Source organism: Botrytis fragariae (genome assembly GCF_013461495.1).
Source record: "Botrytis fragariae strain BVB16 chromosome Unknown tig00000101, whole genome shotgun sequence".
NCBI lineage: Eukaryota > Fungi > Ascomycota > Leotiomycetes > Helotiales > Sclerotiniaceae > Botrytis > Botrytis fragariae.
This window is the reverse complement of record NW_023500996.1, coordinates 951,729-970,745: the sequence shown is the minus strand read 5'-3', so window position 1 is coordinate 970,745 and position 19,017 is coordinate 951,729. Positions and strand designations below refer to the sequence as shown.

The 19,017-nt window shown below is 42.5% G+C and overlaps 5 protein-coding genes across 5 annotated transcripts; 2 read left to right on the top strand and 3 right to left on the bottom strand.

The window, feature by feature from the left end:
- Nucleotides 1-567: 567 nt before the first annotated feature.
- Bfra_008950 (putative aldo-keto reductase protein) lies at nucleotides 568-2,057 on the top strand (the record flags this gene model as incomplete). Its single annotated transcript, XM_037339305.1, has 8 exons — nucleotides 568-920; nucleotides 969-1,045; nucleotides 1,099-1,123; nucleotides 1,177-1,240; nucleotides 1,293-1,383; nucleotides 1,434-1,521; nucleotides 1,580-1,718; nucleotides 1,770-2,057. 8 exons carry the CDS (start codon nucleotides 568-570, stop codon nucleotides 2,055-2,057), a joined length of 1,125 nt encoding a protein of 374 aa, XP_037190871.1.
- A 1,497-nt stretch (nucleotides 2,058-3,554) lies between these two features.
- Bfra_008949 (putative phosphotransferase enzyme family protein) lies at nucleotides 3,555-5,154 on the bottom strand (the record flags this gene model as incomplete). Its single annotated transcript, XM_037339304.1, has 6 exons — nucleotides 3,555-3,624; nucleotides 3,691-3,874; nucleotides 3,940-4,032; nucleotides 4,106-4,574; nucleotides 4,624-4,742; nucleotides 5,103-5,154. 6 exons carry the CDS (start codon nucleotides 5,152-5,154, stop codon nucleotides 3,555-3,557), a joined length of 987 nt encoding a protein of 328 aa, XP_037190870.1.
- A 1,351-nt stretch (nucleotides 5,155-6,505) lies between these two features.
- Nucleotides 6,506-11,423, top strand: Bfra_008948 (putative nacht and wd domain-containing protein; the record flags this gene model as incomplete). The annotated part of the gene is made up of 5 exons (XM_037339303.1): nucleotides 6,506-6,514; nucleotides 6,573-6,980; nucleotides 7,032-7,082; nucleotides 7,130-7,568; nucleotides 7,621-11,423. 5 exons carry the CDS (start codon nucleotides 6,506-6,508, stop codon nucleotides 11,421-11,423), a joined length of 4,710 nt encoding a protein of 1,569 aa, XP_037190869.1.
- Nucleotides 11,424-13,077: 1,654 nt separating this feature from the next.
- Nucleotides 13,078-14,202, bottom strand: Bfra_008947ca (putative nadp-dependent leukotriene b4 12-hydroxydehydrogenase protein; the record flags this gene model as incomplete). The annotated part of the gene is made up of 2 exons (XM_037339302.1): nucleotides 13,078-13,733; nucleotides 13,791-14,202. 2 exons carry the CDS (start codon nucleotides 14,200-14,202, stop codon nucleotides 13,078-13,080), a joined length of 1,068 nt encoding a protein of 355 aa, XP_037190868.1.
- Nucleotides 14,203-15,928: 1,726 nt separating this feature from the next.
- Bfra_008946 (uncharacterized protein) lies at nucleotides 15,929-18,862 on the bottom strand (the record flags this gene model as incomplete). Its single annotated transcript, XM_037339301.1, has 1 exon — nucleotides 15,929-18,862. The coding sequence occupies one exon, from the start codon at nucleotides 18,860-18,862 to the stop codon at nucleotides 15,929-15,931; it is 2,934 nt and encodes a 977-aa protein (XP_037190867.1).
- Nucleotides 18,863-19,017: the final 155 nt, after the last annotated feature.

Genomic DNA, 19,017 nt, shown 5'->3' with positions numbered 1-19,017 from the left:
AAATGCCTCCTCTGAATCGTTATTTCTGCTTTTCTTGTTATTCTTCATTATTTATTTTTTATCACTGGTCTTGATGGGGTTGAACTGATGTCGTCTTTGATGGTCTTGAGATATTCTCGGGAGCACCAGTGGATGTATTACTTGCGAAGGGTGATCATATCGAATCGAAGTACAGTTTCCATGTATTTTCAACATCCATGTAGATACATATTGATCGGTTCATTGAATAAATTATAACTATGAACTTTAAAAGATGACCAGAGATAGCTATATACCTAGGTAAGAGAAATGCAAGATAAGAATTCATGGGGTAAAATTGGGTTGAACAATAGAGCTGAAATGCTCGATATTGAATTGGAGAATGAAGAATGAAGTCTAAATACTTGAGATTAACCGGCCAACGAAGCGTCAAATTCGAGATAGAGTGGTATGTTTGCATTGTGAAATTATCTCAGTCCTCGGTCATGACTTATCAAATCTGCATAGCACAAGCTGGTGTAAACTTAACATCGAGATCGTACCATACCATTACAGTGAATAGCTGCAATGGGCAGGTGTTGTGAATGCATGCAAGGCCAATCGATTAATTGCTCAGCATACCTACCTGCTGATGGAACCTTGCCCAAAAATCAACCACTTCTGACAACCTTGAAACACAACACTTCTCTTGCTGGTAGAATCATGGCAACTCCTATTACTGGTTTCCGTTTGGTAAATGGTAGCACCTTGCCAGCTATTGGCCTAGGAACCTTCCAAGGCGATGATGGAAATGAGAAAGTAAAGAACATCGTGAAGGCGGCGATCCAGGCTGGATATCGTCACATCGATGGCGCAGCAGCGTATGACAATGAAAAGGCTATCGGAGATGCGATCAAAGAAAGTGGTATCTCGAGAGATGACTTGTTTGTCACCACTAAACTGTAGGTCCATCAGAATTGAAGCAAACAATACCTGCTGATTTGGCGAAGAGCTCAATCGTGGCATGAGCCTAAAGACGTCGAGCGTGCGTTGGATTTGAGTTTGAAAGCTCTGGGCTTGGAATATGGTAAGTGATGCATGTTGAAAGCGCACCTGGTTTAGATACTAACAACACAACAGTTGATTTATATCTTATGCATTGTCAGTAATCTTCAGGTCCTCCAGATTCAAAACCATGGACTGACGATTGATACCCAGTCCCCATGCCTACCTTCCAGGTCCAAATAACGGTACGATTCGGCATCCCAGCGGCAATGGAAAGGTAAAGTTTATCGCATTTCCATGAAACTTGATGACCGCTAAGTGAATTGAAGCCAGTAATTGATTATGAACGATCTCGCAAGTACACAGAAACTTGGCAAGCAATGGAGAAGTTAGTGGATAGTGGTAAAGCGAAAGCCATCGGTAGGATGTGAATCCTTCTAGTGAATCAGAATGAAAACTGATAACTTTAGGCTTGTCCAATTTCAATATCCTCAAGACGAAACGTATCTTGGAGGTTGCGAGAATTCGTCCCGCGGTCAATCAGGTCGAGGCGCATCCGTAAGCTTTGAGAGCTTTCGTCCAACAATGATTCAGCGCTAATGACGTTCATGCTTAGTTACTTTCCTCAGCATGAGCTGCTTGCATTTTGCGAGAAAGAGCACATCCATCTCATGGCCCACCAGCCACTAGGAGGGAAGCCTGTTGGAGTAGTGGCACCTCATGCCGATATTCCTGGACCTCTCTTTGATACAAAGGTGAATAATAAATTATATTCAACTCAAATAACATAGATCTAACGATAATAGATTGCTCAGATTGCCGATCAGACTGACATGACTCCGGCACAGGTCATTCTATCCTGGGCGGTCCAGCGTGGCACTTCAGTAATTCCAAAGACTTCTAATGAGAGCCGGCTCTCTGAGAATCTCAGTACTGCGCCATTAAGTGAGGAGCACTTTGTGATCATCAATGATTTGGCGACAACCATTGAGAGTGGACCTGTGAGATATTTAGACCCAAGCAAGCATTTGGGTTTTGATATTTTTGACGAGGAACTCGATCAGCCGGTAGACAACCAAGCTCCTTGGGATTAATGGAAGAATCATGACTGGAAAATAGTAGAGACAGTCCTCTGCTATCAGCGAGTAGTTGCATGAGCTCGGACTAGAATTGAAGCTCATGGGAGTTTGGTACTTTAGAGTGAAGGTGGTAAATGACGCGTGTTGATTAAATAGCCTGAAATTTGATGAAAATTTAACAAGGAGAGAGCTAGAAGTACCTGCACATTGATATTGAGAGCCAAATACAGTTTGACTTTCTTTCAACACACGATCACGGTTGATTATTCCCCTTCTCTTCTCTAAGCGTGTACGATATCCCCTCCTCTCCTCGACCCAAGGAGAGGAGAGATGCCTTTTTCGAGGATTGGGTAGCTTAAGAGATGTAGGAATTTTTTTTAGGAGACGATAAGAAATTTAAGGGTTTAGGATAGAAGAGAAAAAGAGGAGAAGGGAAGATTGCCTATACTGTTTGTTCTACGATACAAAAAACAGTTCACGAGGTAAAACCCCCAGTGCCTCAACTCTTCACGTAGGAACCAACATATTGACTGGCTAAGAATAGTGTAATCAGCTACAATCAACAATCATTCTAGTTGGCATTTACTAAAGCTCTTCAGTGTCTAACGCTTTACGTGATTTTAATCACAACAAAACTTGCTGAATTGTGGTTATATCGGTACCTCATGGTCATCTCCATTGTGACGAAACCGTTGGAACCCGCTTTGAAAATCACCTTCATTGCAAAATTGGATAGGGATTATTCTTTAAAATTCCAACACAACACCATCTGGAAGAATCACCGATCTAAGATTCCGTTGAGAAAATAGTTCATAAGGTGATATGATGCAGGGGAAACTCAAACCAATCTCTTCAAGAAGAGCTCTAACATATCAGAGCGCTCACCACACAGCTTCTTTACAACCTTGGTAATCTTACAATAATTGTAGTTTGAACTTCTTCGTGTTCTATGCTTTATACTTCCCATATACCCTATGAATAGCCAAAATCTCAACAGACCTGTAATTTTTCTAGATGGATATTGATTCGAAAGTGTTCGAAAATGATCTGACATAAATCTGTGAAGAGAGTAAAAGTTTTCATGGTTTATATTTGTTTTGATAGAACTCATTGAATCAATTAGAGAGCATAAGAGGCCGATGTTCAGAATCTTTGGCGCCATCGTAATAGGTATGGAATTGGGAATTGTGGAACATATACGTTCGAACAAGTCTCACTATTCAAGCACGTCTGGGAGGTTAACACGACATGAATCTCTGAGTCAATCTGGTACAATAGTAGATCAATGCTGGTATCTGTTTGGTACATTCAAAAGCGACACCAGATTGGCACGTCAATAACACGGCTTCAATTCTTTGGGGATTTGAATAAATAAGAGGTGAAAACCTGAGGTTATCGGTTAAGATGTTAACTAATGTTAAACATGATCTCAAACCCGCATGGTCTAACATTGTGTTGCAGACATGATAATGACTGTGAACTTTCCAAAACAAATACAAGTATCAAACTATATCAAACTTCGAGATCAGACGACAGTCCTTCAGGGTATTTCTCTACCAAATACTTCATATCTTGTATAAGTCTGTGTCATTCATTAGAGTTTAATTGTCAAGAATCGCTAAAGCGACACCAAAGAATATATACTCACGACTCTCGAAATCCTAAAACTGTCGGGAAGAGACTTGCAGCATGCAGATTAAAGCGCAGGGAGTACAAAGCAATGCGATCTTCATAGTCCTCTTCGGGTGAAGCCTTCGGGATATGGGCATGATACGCATTGAAATATGCTTTCGAGAACTTATTACGCTCTGGTCGCCAGTTACCCAGCTCATCTACACCAAAGTGTCAGTGAGCAAATTAGTTGTAGTGAGAATGCCTGTAGTTAAGTTGTACTCACATTCGTTATGGGCATAGAAGCATCCAGGGTCAAATATTACAGCTTCGTCTTCGAGGGTATTGACACCGGCATTTCCATACCACATATCTCCGTCTATAAGAATTTGGAATGGTCAGATTTCGGGAAACGGGGGAATGATAGCGGATGTGAGAACCGAAAGACTTACGAACTAGACTTGGCTTGATTCTTCCCTCCAAAGGTCTAAGTAGTCGAGGAATGACCTTCTCAAAAAAGGCAGGGAGCAGAGCTTCTAGCTCCTCACTCGGTCCTGCACGTGCTGTATTGATATCTAACATATGGCGAAACCCATCTGCGAAGAAAGATTCCCAACTATCAGAGTAGTCGTTTTTCTGTGGGAGATCCCCATTGAAAGTCACTGTGTGGAAGCCAAATTTGTTGTTTGGAGAGACAGAGCTTCTATGCAGTCTGGCAATTTGCTCACAGAATGAACTGGGCTCTACCAATTCATCAATGATTGGTAGATATCGGCCGAGATAGAAGTGACATTCTGGCTCATTCTTCATTGATCCTTGGGCGATTGGTGAAGCTATAAAACCAGGCATAACTTTCTGTATGGCTTTCATTGACTCAAATTCTCCATTGATAGCAGCTCGACCTAAGTCGCCAACTGTCGTCTGAAGCTCCATATTAGTGTATCATATTTTGCAATGTTCATAAGAATACCTTTAGATAGTAGTCTTGATTTGTTCCATCTTTAAGTAGCGTTGAAATCCTAGATTTAGTTGCCCAGGCGGAGACGCCCAAGCCAGATATTTGAAGTACTTTTTGCACCTCGGGAAGCTCTGCACGGGTATGTTAGCTACGGTCGACCGGCAGCTGATTGTTCATATCATATTGTGTCTAAATCTCAGCATCGAGGTACTCAATGAGATTCCAGATCTTATACTAATAAGACTCCATGGTCAAAATGTGCAAATTCAGTTCGTGCAATTGAACTGATTGTCTGTATCTTGATGAGACTTTCTGGTACAAATGTCTAGGTTCATTTTGTACAATTTGCATCAGCCCATTGAGATCCAACGACAGGGATGTACCGCTTGAATTTGTACATCTGATGTTTTCTTTATGCTCTTATGAGATGCGGATAAACGGACCGGCATCCTCTGGAAGCTCAATGATACAGAAGGCAAGAATGAACATACCAGCGAGAATATGCGGATCTAGATCATTTCCAAGAGCTGAACTGGGTTCCATGTTGGTAATGAAGATAATAAGACGAGAAAGATAGTAGTGATTAAAAAGTTTCCAAAATTTCTCCTCGATTCATTTTCCTTAATCGTCTGAGGATTGAGTGGCGAGATATAGAGGAAAGATGGTCCTGGTTGGCGGTTACATGCAGAACGCGTTCAACTTGATACAACTTCAAGGGCGGCACAGCAAATCTGACAGCCAATCATATTCCTAGCTGCGCATTCGAACAATGCAGTGCATTCGTAATCCTTCAAGTCGATATGCAAGACAACCTTTTTTGAATACAAGGCTCTAGGATCTGAGGATAAATGTTGAAATTCAATAATATTGCATTGATAGACGTCAGATACGGGACGAAGGAAACGCGGGGAGGTAATTTGGTACTGCAACCTTACTCTATCACACGTGACTCCTTGTTCCCCGTTCCCCACTCACTTACTTCCCCCGCGCTGGTCTCTCTTTACCCCGAGCACCCCGAGCACCTCGCTTCCTCCCCTCATTACTTGGCACCGCTAAACATGCTAAACATCAATTCAAATTCAAATAACGTATTGGACTTCGATATCATTTTTCCTTGATGTGTTATCCTAACCACCTTCTATAGACAGCGCCATAATAATATTACGATAACTTAGGTGCACCCATAGGCAAGGGAACACGAAGCGTGAACTCCGTGTGACTTCGATTGATGTAACGCAGATTAATATAGCCACCAATTAAGGAACAGAAAAGGCTTCAATTCCTCGATGGAATGCCTGCTTTTTTCTTCTTTCGATGGTTCGTCGACCGGGGTGGGTAGAGAACTTCCTATTCAGGTACGCCTCAAGCAAGCATTCGACTCAAGATCACATGTAAGAATAGCTAACATGCATTCACCCGCAGCACTAGCTCTAGTATCACCTCGCGTTTGAGTCTCGTTCGCCGACAACAAATGAATATCGGTGGGTTGATGTTACATTTTTTGGAGTTGCTGACACTCGCTGACTACCCAATCATGAGCCGGTGCGTGTGGAACTGAGCCGCATTTGATTATTACTGTGTTAACTTTATGGCAATCAAGTCTATGAAATCCTCGATAGTCAAGCGGTTCAATTCTTGCACTTTGTTCTCCTGCAGTCTGCAATGCTTTGGAATTGCCACACGCAATAGCGCTTTCACACTCTTGTACTGAACTAGAGCACTACGAATTTGAAATATTATCTTAACACATTTGATCCTAACGCTAGATTATACCAATTAAATTTGAAACATCTGAGAAGCCCTCCATATCTCAGGTATGGTTCTAGCCTTGTGCTGAATGATCCAGTATGTGAAGTACTAGGAGTATTCAACGTGTAATGTTGATTAAAGCGAAATGGACCAGGTTTGTGATCAATCCAGCACAAGCCCATTTCGATCCACCACTCACCACTCTTTGACAGTTCCGGAAGCATCATTCAAGCAGTCATGGTCTGGAATACATCGATCGAGCGCTGAAAGGAGTGTCATTTCGCCATACTGTTAAAGCATCCCATGAGACAGCGGCTGATCTGAAGGGTCCCTTAGGACTCAATCTACTTCATACACCATCAGAACCGCTGATAGATCTGATATTTGTCCATGGATTGGGGGGAGGATCCAGAAAGACATGGTCGAAATCAGAGGACGCATACCATTACTGGCCAAAAGAATGGCTACCTCGAGATCCGGACTTCAAAAATGTCAGAATTTTTTCATTCGGATACAGAGCAGATTGGGCAGAAAGAAATGGGAATGCGCTTGATATTGACGACTTCGCGCAATCTCTACTAGGAGAAATCAACACTTGTCCAGAAATCCGCAGGAGCAACGTAAGATCTTCTAACTTAATTCCCAAACATTTTGCTAAAATCATTCCTTAGACAAAACTTATTTTTGTTGCTCATAGCATGGGTGGCTTGGTTATAAAGAAGGTAAATAGTATCTGACGCGATAAGTTTTCACAAATTGACCAATCTAGACATATTTACTGGCTATAGAAGATCCTACGATGCATGATCTTGTTCAGCGAGTTGACACCATGTACTTTTTGGCCACTCCACACCGAGGATCGAATCTTGCCACGACACTCAACAATATTCTGCGCGTATCGTTTGGAACCAAGCAATTTACGACCGATTTGGAGGTGAATAGTAAGATGATAGGCACTATCAACCAAAGCTTCCGTCACTACTCTGAAAACCTGCATATATGGTCTTTCTATGAGAATCAGGAAACGAGTTTCGTAAATGCAAGAATTGTCGAGAAGGAATCTGCGACGCTGGAATGGCCAAAGGAAAGAATTGCTTACATTAATGCTGATCATCGAGGAATATGCAAGTTTGATTTGCCTTCAGACCCCAATTTTAAGACTCTTAAAAACGCGCTTAGTTCGACTGTCGATCACGCCACAGCGGAGAGTAAGCTAGTCCATCATCTGAACACTTTCATCTTACTGATTTGTAATTGAAGCTTTGAGGATCCAGTGCGAGACTACATCAGCCGAGCGACATTGTCTTCATGGCCTATTAGGCATCCACGGTGTTCAAGAGGATGATCGAATAGTAGCCCGCGACGCAAAAGTTGAAGGATCGTGCAATTGGCTGATCACCACTCCAAACTTCACGAGCTGGCAAGATCCTACTTCTGACTCGCCTTCAGTCTTTTGGCTGAGTGGGAATCCCGCATCGGGAAAGTCCGTTCTCGCTGGCCATGTTATTGACCATCTGGATCAAAGTAATCTTGCATGTAGTTACTTTTTTTTCAAGGATGGGGTAGCTGCTGATTCATCGATTGGCTATTGTTTGCGTACTCTCGCGTATCAGATGGCCTTACATAGTCCTGAAATTCGCAAGTTTCTCTTAGACATGGAATCAAATGGCATTATGAACAACAACAACGACGAGGTTGTGATTTGGAACAAACTATTTGTTAATGGGATTCTTCAAATTGCGATGAAGGTGCACCATTATTGGGTTATCGATGCGCTCGATGAGTGTACTCGTTCCCAAGCTCTTCTTCCTATGTTAATCAAGCTCATCAATTCTCCCAGATCTCGGGTTCGGATCTTCATTACAAGCCGTCACAGCCAGATTCTAGATAAGGGATTTCTCGGCTTCGGTAAAAGTCTAATCAGCCAAGAAATATTTGCATCAGATACGATGGGAGATATCAAACTATTCTTGGAAGCTCACATGGATAGCCTTCCTTTGGACACGCTTTCAAAACAGGAGGAGTTGACCGAGCGGATATTAGCCATGTCTTCCGGGTCTTTTCTTTGGGTGCGACTTGTCATGCAAGAACTCTCTGAAATCTACACCGAAGAAGATATTGAGAGTGTTCTTTCAGATATACCAGCGGATATGAATCAATTCTATACAAAAATTCTGGAAAATTTGTCAAAAGATCGGAGAGGGGCCAAATTGGCCAAGATTATCTTCATGTGGATTGTTTGCTCCTGTCGGCCATTGACTGTTACCGAAATGCAATGTGCTTTGAAGCTAGATTCCAAAAGCACGGTCAACAATCTACGAAGAGACATAACCTCTATCTGCGGACAACTTGTGTTCGTCGATCAACAATCACGTATACACCTAATCCATCAAAGTGCCAAAGATTTTCTCCTACAAAAAGACCTATGTTCCGATTTTTTTGTGGACCGAAGGGAAGGGCATTATCGACTTGCTTCTCTGTTCATTGATGTGCTAAGTAAAGGCTATTTACGGGCCTTTCGGTTAAAACGATTTGAAGTATCGACATCTTCAGCAAATCACGAAGCCATATTACTTGACTACGCTTCCACTTTCTTTTCTGAGCACCTGTATCAAGCTCCGTCTTCCCGTGCCGAGCTTTTTCAGAAGCTCCACAAATTCCTTGACACGAACGTTTTATGGTGGATTGAGACCGTTGCAAGGATAGGTAATGTAAACTATATAAGCCGTGCCGCCAAAAACATGAAAGCTTATCTCGATCGCCGTCAGAAGTACTTCCCTCCTATCGGCGAGGACCTCCGCGAGGTGGAATCTTGGATCACAGATCTTATTCGCATTAGCACCAAATTTCGAAACATCCTTCTAGCATCGCCTTCATCAATCCATGGCCAAATTCCATCGATGTGCCCTTCGCAATCAATCATCGCTACAAAACACAAGCAGTTGAAGCATGGCTTGAATATCATAGGGTTATCAAGAGGTACATGGGATGACTGCTTGACTCAAATTGATTACAAGGGACAGGGCCTACAAGCTATCACCCTCACACATGGAGAATATATGTTTGCTGTTGGGCTATCGGGCGGTCGAATAATAGTGTACGACACTGCAACAAGTCAAGTTAGATTTACCTTTGATCACGGGGAGAAAGTGAAATTCCTCACTTTTGGGACTAAAGATCAATTGCTTGCTTCTGCAGGAATACGCTCAATACGAATTTGGGATCTCGAAACAGGTGGGGTGAGGTGTTCATTCCAGCTCGGTTGTCGAGCAATGGCCCTTATGTTTACCCCTGAAAACTATGGATTGATAGTGGCAACATCTGAGAATTTCATTTGTTGGTTTGATGTATTGAAAGAGAAAGAGAAAGACCGCATATTCTGGCATGAAATTCATCATAAGGGGCGGGGGACAATCTACCAGCCACCAGCCGAGGTTCTCATTGCACCAGGTTTAGAGATGATAGCAATCAGCTCCAGAGCAAGTCCTATACTTCTTTTTGATTTGTACAACGAAGTTTTGTGTGGTGAGCTTGTCCGAGATCGAGGGCTTATGGAAAGTATAGGTGGTACTTATTATCATGCATCAGCCATGGCTTTCAATCCGAATCCCGATATCAACTTACTAGTCGTCTCTTATGGAGATGGAGAGCTTGTTATCTTTGACCCAATAACAACTGAGCTCAAGCATCGTATACCAGAAGTCAATGCGCAGACGTTGGCCTGCTCACCTGATGGAAGAACATTGGCAACAGGTAGTTCTTTCGGTACGATTCAGCTCTATGAATTTGACGGCACGGAAGATGCAAATCTATCTCTGATATACCGAATCAATGCAAACGATGAAGGAATCCGATCACTAGTTTTCAGTGGTGACGGTTTACGTTTCATTGACATTCGTGGTTCCCATTGCAGAGTATGGGAGCCCGCTGCACTTGTGAGGAAGTCATTGGGTGACGGTAACAACAGCGATATAAGTGCGCCAGCGAAAGCGATAGTTCAGACTGTGGGAATGATCGAAGGAAGTTTGAAGCCTGATATAACAGCAATTGCAATAGATTTGAGAGGAGAAAGGGTGTTCTGTGGTAGACAGGATGGCTCTGTTGCTGTCTACAATACGCACGATGGCCTCGAGAGCACATGTCTCTACCAACATGCTACGAATATTTCAATTAACAAAATTGTGTGGGGAGATAATACTCGCATGCTAGCCACAGCGGACGAGTCTGGTCGTATGCTTATACAAAGACTAGTGAATTCTAGCGATATGTGGTCACTGTCTGAAACAATTTTCGACTACCGCTTCCCTGATGCTATCACAGGGCTATTGTTCAATCCTGAGAACAATATTCTTCTCGTTACCACTGCCAGCTTCAGATACATTTGGACAAGTGAAAGTGGAGATATTCAACATCGTGTGCCCACTGGCCACAACCTCGAGAATTACAAGATAAATACTCACGCCCAAATACCAGATGCATTCATTGCGTTTTATCCCAATTGTGCCCGAATATTCGAATGGGGAAGTTTGAAAGAAATTTCAAGCCCTGGTGGCATCAATCTTGACGTCCCTGATTTGACGTCATCCCCAGTGATAGTAACCGAGTCGGTTGAAAGCCAATATACCCTGGTTACACTAACGAAAAGTCGATTTGAACAAACACCTTCTCAACTTCGATGTTGGGACACGTCCACTGTTGACCGCCACTCGACTACTATAAAAGCTTTCAACGGACTTGAGTCTCTTGGTCCATATATCTACCACATCATTGGTTTGCGCGGCACAAATTTGTTCTTCTTAGCAACTGATCTTTGGGTCTGTAGTCTAAATATGGAGAAGTTCTGGTTGTCCCCCGATGTGAAACGCCATTTCTTCATTCCGGCCGATTGGATTAATCCTACAGACGAAATGCAGTTTTACTTGTCAGCTAAGGAAGAATTTATCTTCGTAAAGAAAAACGAGCTAGCAATTATTAAACGAGGGTTAGATTCACCACAGATGATAAGACCACTTCAATTTCTACCTGAGAAGAAACTATTTGGAGCCTGCTATACTGGAGATTAGACATTTCCATCAGATTAGGATTATATTGACAAGACAACAATATTTCGATCTTCACATAAAATCTTACGCGTATGAAAGGGAAATGCATATCTTGAACGGACTAGACTTCTCTACGGCGAGGAATAGTGTGAAGCTGGGGCACGGGAACTTGAGCTATGAGACTCTGATCAAACCAGCGAATAGCCACTAGCATGAGTACTGAGTAACAATAGCGTCACTAGACACTCGGAGACTTGCATATAGTGTCTATAAGAAAACAGAAAAGAGATGGCCAGTTATGAATTCCAATCTGAAGCCTTAGTATTGAAACTTCTTGACCTAAGAGTTGACGGAAAATCCGTTTAATAGATATGTCTTGAGGTCTGATGTATACTTCAGCAATGCCTATTCAATGTCTGACCGAAGCTTCAACAACAAAGTACTGTTATCTGGGGAGTTTGAACGATGTCCAGCTTGTTTTCTAGGAAATGGCTAATATGAAACTTTTTTGGTGTGTTCGTGTTGAGGACGGGCAAAAAGCATTTACCGTGTGAATTGACCTTTAACGGATGAGGGTAGGATATAGGATTACAAGTCAGAAGGGAACAGTGGTAGTACCTGGTACGATTCGAACTTTAGCCATGGTAAAATCCCATAGCACACCCACGCCTTCACCTTCATAATCTGACAGATCACCTCTCTCCTCAACAACAACAACAACCAACAAAAACGCCCGTTTGGCTTAGCGGTAAAGCGCATCACTAGTACTTGTTTCAGACATTGCCATGATGAGATCCTAGGTTCGATTCCTAGAACGGGCATACTCCAGCATCCCTCTGCGATGACAAATCTTTTGCCAGTCAAAACTATTTTGCTCAAATCTTACCAACTCTTCGAAACACTTATTTTCGAGCAACCAAGCAAGCAAGATAATTCAAGAAAGAGACACAGAACTGGAATGAATGGGTGTCCTACACCCAATTTTTTAGGTAATTAGAAAGTGAGTGGGTAATGGGTGGATAGGTAGTGGGTAGGCGATGGATAATTTAGGGCTGTGGGGTGGGTGAAAAATGTGTAGTCCGAGCGGTGAGAATTTTGTGCATCGTGGGTTGTGCAATTTATTCTGCAGCGGGAATTTACGATTTGGTGGAGAATGAATGTATGAATGAATGGTATTGCAGTTATAGAAATATTGATATTAATATGAAGATTGATTGTTTAGGTGACGTTGTAAGAACAGAGAACATAGTCATGGTGTGAGGAATTGATAAAGCATGGATGGATGTGTGATTGGTCCAACCAGGGATGCAGGCAACCTTGATTTCAAATAATTTTGTTCTTCGTGGATTTGTGGTGGGCAGTAGTAAAACGCTGAGACTTGATTTGGATTCGGCGAGGGCATCAAAGGTGTTTGGTTTTGGGAACGAGTATGAGAGAATGAATACTTATTCAGAGATTTGGATAGATTCAAGCGCAAGAAGATAAAGCTTCGTGGGACTTCACGAGCTCCGTTGAATCTGTAATATAGAACAATATTTTGCTAAAATGGAGAAATTCATAAACAAATTGTATTTGGGTATATATATTTTAAATTATTATTTCATGGCTTTTCTAGCCGATTATATATGTTGTTTGTTTACTGTGAAATATGTTAGCACCGCACTTCAAGAATGTCTCAATGAACAAAACTCACCTCGAAATCAGCAATCTTAAGAACTGCCTTTCCGAAGTTCTTTCCTTCAAGCATACCAACGAATCCCTCTGCAGCATTATCGATTCCCTCAGTAACACTCAAAGAAGCCTTGAAGCTTCCATCCGCCAACCACTTAGCAACATTCTCATCTCTTGCCTTAACATGTAATGGGCCCATGTTAGCATCAGAAACAATGAAACCTCTCATTGTGATTCTCTTTGCAACAACGTTCATCAAGTTCTTGATTGGGTATCTCTCGGCTTCTGGTTTGCTGTATTCGCTAATCATACCGCAAGCGACGATTCTACCGTGATCGTTCATGGCGTTGATGGCAGCTTCTAATTGTTCTCCTCCGACATTCTCATAGTAGATATCGATACCGTTGGGTGCGAGACGCTTGAGAGCATCTGCTGGCTTCTCGGTCTTGTAGTTGAAACCGCCATCGAACTTCAATTCGTTGATGATGTAGTCTAATTTGTCGTCAGAACCAACGGATCCGATGACAGTGAGGCCTTCGTGCTTGGCGAGCTGTCCGACGAGGGCTCCAACGGCTCCGGAAGCGGAAGAGATGAAGATGGTCTCGCCCTTAACGGGCTTGCCGATTTCGTAGAATGAGGAGTATGCGGTCAATCCAGGCACTGAGTGAAAAGAAAATTAGTATGATTCGGGGTGTGAAGACGATCAAAATAACTTACTGCCCAACGCTCCAAGGAAATGCTTTACGTCCAAGTTGTGTGGGTTCTCAACTTTGGTTGCGCCATCTGCGAGTTGTTTTGGAAGAGCAGAGTACTCTTCAGTCCAGATGAAACCGGTGAGGAGATCTCCTGGTTGGAATTTAGGGTTGTCTGACTTGATAACTTTGGCAACAGTGTTGTTGTTAATAGGTTGTCCCAATGGGAAAGCTGGGGAGTAGGATTTGGTTTCTGCAGCTCTCATACGTCCACGTTGGTAGGGATCGAAGGAAGCATAGAAGTTCTTGGTTGTGATACCTCCAGCAGGTGGTGCTTGGTCAAGATCGAATTCACGAGTCTCAATTACCAAGTCCTTTCCTGCAACAGGAACTCCCTGAGGAACTTGCTTGAAGATGAGACCTTTGTTTTGAACCATTTTTGCGGTTTAATTTATGTAGATATAGATGTATTATTGTAATGTAGGATTGTCAAAGAAAAAGCAATTGAGTATAGCCAAAAGGAATGAAGGGGGGTAGAGAGATAGATATATATGAATAGTCTTTGTGACTGAATTTTCCTTAGGTATGACGTTCCTGCTAGTAAACGTCTTCATCCAAGCTCAAACCATGCAAGTTTTGTAGAACATTCTAAAGACTACCTACCTTTCAGGGTCACTTTATCAGATACTCCTTCTTATTCGTCGTCTTTCCAGGACATCTTCTCTCCATTGAAACGGAATCTCCGTTTTTGATTGCGTGAATGAGACATGACTTGAGGTTTATGTGAATTGGTAAGCTTTTGTTGAAGAATGTGGATACGAGATTCTGTTTTTGCCCATCGTTTTCTATGCCGAGGTTGTCGGACCTACATCAATGTTCAGATAATCACCCCGCCAAAGCCGCCACCTTGACAACGAAGAAAGAAAATGTTCCACACAATATCATAAAATAGCTACTTGAGGAAAAACATCCGCTTCTACTTACGACGTAGGAGTTAAGGTTGACTCGGCTGATTCAGAATTATATCCTATCGTAAGTGTAGAGCCATGTTTTGTAGCTTCCGACAAGTATTAGGTAACCGATCTTGTTGAGAAATAGGTAGTATTTACCCCTTCATCAGTGAGTTCGCTATTTACCCCTTGAAATCCAAATTCTAACTTCCCGAGGCATACGTGTAGAGACCCCGAAGTTCGAGATGCTTACAAAATCGAAAACATCTCCAAGCTTCAAACAGATTTCCAGGTAGTAGGTACATTTAATGCATCGGTACATAAATTGCCCCGCTTCGGAGAGTTCTGCCATGCGGCAAATCATCGTTTCTCTACACGCGAGTCAGATCCAGTTGTTGGTCCATTATTATCTGATTTTTTTCATTCTCTCTCTTTCCGCCGAACTCGGTGGAATCTTTTTATGCAAAATGTTATACTCACCCTGCCATGGAATAAATGCTTGTATCGATCACTTTCGTAGAACAGAATAAAATGGAGTTGATTCCGTTTGCATTCAAGCATCTGTTTTTTGTGACTGGCACGTGACTTAAATATAAAATCCCACATCTCCTGGAAATATCAAACACCGAAATAGTGCAATCCAATGATCTGATCAGATACAACTCTACCCCGAACACCCAACCCCCCGATCAACTCCCCGCCGTCGCCAAAATTGAGTAACACATAGAGCTGAATAGGATATCAACAAATAACCATTCTTCTCAAACTTACACGGCTATATATTCTGGGAATCGAGAAATACAGACCCATATTTCAGAAATTCACCAACTTGCAAGAATGAGAGAACCTGTACTGAATTCGTCCACGATATTTCTGATTTTTGATAGATATTAATGTACTATTCCAAGATTACTAGATATTCTCCATCCATTCTCACATGAAATTCCTTTCTCATGTCCATTTCCGTCCGTTTCTCATGAGCCATATATGCATTGCGATATATATAATCCCATTCCAGATACCCAATTCCATGTACTTCCTTTCCATTTCCATTTCCGCGTCCCAAATTATAACTCCAAGGCCGTTAAACATTCAGCCATTAAATCCACATCCACAGCGCCCTTCCCTCCTTCTCTTTAACCCTCCAAAAATTACATATAATGTCTTCCATCTTCATCTCCAAAAAGACTCTGTACATGATATGTTTCCCAGTTCAGGAAATCCCCAAATCGTGTCCCAAGTTGTATCCCATAGGAATATATTCATCCTTAATCTTAACCAAGTTAATCGGCGAAGGTGGTAGCGAATCATTATCATCATCATCATCGATTTTCGGCTCTGGAACATTCACTTTGAGCGCCACATCTCTTCTAGCTCCTAACGTAGGTCCAGACGCGGCTTCCACTACTTGTGGCGCACTATCCCGAATCGTCTCTACCCATAGGCCACCTTGATATTCTGGGGTTCTAGATCTGCCACTACTGCTTTCGCTAGGAATACCAAAGCCCAGTCCAAGTCCGATAGTCGTCGCGCGATTATCCCTTCCATCTTTAATTTTCCGGAGACTTTTTTCCGCATCGGTAGCCGCAAGGGACTTTCCTCTCTTGCGTCGAGAAACAGGTGGTTCTTTAACTAAACGACCAATTCCAGGATACCCGAACCCGCTCCACCAGTCGAAAATACTCTCAACTTCCGCTTCATCTGCTTCCCAGATGCTTTCCTCGCTAGCGCCTAATGTCCCATCGTCCATTGTGCCTGAAATTGCCATCTGGAATGCGGTCCAATCGAGTGCTTCTTCAAACTCGGGCGCAGAGAGAGAATCGCGATTAGAGCGATGGTAGACATGTTCGAGACGGATGGGACCGTGGCGGAAAAGTGGAGATGTGAGAGTATATGGTGTAGAGGGTAATTGAATGTAGTCTACAGAGGATGTGCTTGAGTCTTGGGAATATTCCGAATCTTGCGAGAAGCTTCGTTTAGGGGTTCGTGGAGCTAAGATGTTTAGGGGAGAGATTTCGGGAATGGTGGGTAGGAGACTTGTCATTCCTGTGTTGGAACGACTCCGTGGGAGTCTGGATGGAGAATGTGGGGAATCGCGGGGTGGAGAGGGGAAGTTGAGATCTTCAAATGCTTGTTCGATAGCATCGATTTCGGCATAATCGGGATTTGATACATCGGATAATGCTTTTCGACCTCTTTGATGGTCATTTTCCGAATATTCGGATACATCTGCTGATGTAAATGGTAGTGGTGAAGAAGAACCAAGACTTTGTGTTGAATTGGATGTTTTGTCCTTGTCATTGTTGATGCGAGGTAATAAATGTTCCAGATGAAATGGTTCGGTTGGTGATACACTATTTGGGCTATCCGACGATGTAATGTTGGTATCAAGCTTCTTATCAGCATCTATTTTCCGTGCATGTCCTGCTGAAGCAATCCCATCCGCATCTTTGACTGTGTCGGTATTGCGAGCAGCTTCAGTTTGAGCATTTTCCAATGAAGCTTTTCGTTCATTATCTAACTTTGCCTTTTCAGCCTTTTCCTCCAGTTGCTGTAATCTATCCGGAGTCAACATCTCATCGGCTTCCAGTCTGGTGAATTTTCCTTTGAAAACATCAGCCATACTGGCTGTGACATCTCCCAAGTTCCATCTTGCACTTGAATGTGGGTGTGGTAAACTCTTTCTCGAAGCTTTATCCGAAGTAGTATTTTTCTTCTGTTTAGGAGAAATTGATTTCTTTGCTTTTGAATTAAAGGAAGATCTTGGTACAGGGGATTTTCCCGAAAGACTGGTTGAAGATGGACGTTCGTTCAAAAAGTTGGAATTCTGCATTTGATTGCGCTTCGAGATTGAATTGGTCCGTGCGAGAGGTTTACTCGAGTAGGTTGATCGGTTTTGGCGGGTAACGATAGTATTGTTGATATTCTTGACATTCATATTGTTCAAATCATTAACACTCATACCAGTTATCCTGGCTGCTTTGCTATTTTCGAATTGCTGAAATCCTCGAGTGGCAGCTTTTGCATCTCCTAAAGCAAATCCAACTGCTTGAAATGCTTCATCCGTTTCGCGAATTAATTGTTCGACGTTATCGGTAAATTCGACCATCTTTTGTAGATTCGAACATGAAGCAGATGTTGATATCGATTTCTTGCTATGACTGGACTGCTGTTGTTGATCTTGTTGCTGATGAGAATTATTTTGATGAGAATGAAAATGAAAGAAAGATTTTTCCCTTGATCTGAGAATAAATCTATCGTATGACTTGGTTGATCGTATTAATTTTTTGGTGGTAGTAGGAGTTTGAGGAATGCTAGGGATACTAGTAATGGTAGGAATTGGATTTCCTTTATCATTAATAAGATGATTTAACAACGATGAAGTATTTGGATTATGGAAGAGATTAATATTTGATCCTTCCTCTTTCCCTTCCCCTTCCATAAGCTTATCTGACGAGGTAGCTTGCGCCTCTCTTTTATAAGAATGTAACCTCAACTTCGACTTTCCTTGTGCCTGCTGCGGAATTTCTTTTTCTGAAAATACCATGCCAGTGTTGCTGCAAGTCTGCGCTTGTGTTGCTAATGGTGCATCACCTGAGTCCAATTTTGGGGGCGCCAGGGTTTGGGGGAAGTAATGATAGCGGGGCTGACGATTATGATGCTGATTATTATCATTAATCGGACTTGGTTGCAAGGTACGAGTCGCACTTCTTAACGAAACACAACTTTTGGACTTGGATATAGTTGGAGACAAAGAACCAACATCTTCCTCAATTGGTGTCGATTCTACCTTTGTTAGGTTCGGTGTACTCTTATTCCCTTGGCCACCCACACTTTCATCCACACTTTTATCCATACTTCCGCTCGCCGAGTTATCGTTAAACCCCCAATCGAAATGTAAAGGACTTAATGGTGACTGTGCCGTTTGGCTGGAATCAATCCGGATCTCAGGAGGTTTTCGTACCATGATAGCTGCATTCCTTCTAACCGCAAGTTTGTCGGATTTTGGATTTTCTGATATCCAGAAAAAGCTTTCTGGCTGCCTATTGCTAGTATTACGATCGTATTCAAAAAATCCATCAGCACTGTTACTCTCACGATGAAAGATCATCTGCTTAGGACGCGACCCTGACTGTTGAAGTGGCATGGTCGCAGAGTATTCAATGGAAAGTATGACAGAAACAAAATTCGAGTGTAAGTCCGCCGTGTATATCGATTGAACGAATTAGGGTGGATTTCCGGTTTCGAGATGATGCACAATACAACTTGATACACGGCGCAATCATCTGTACGACATTGGCA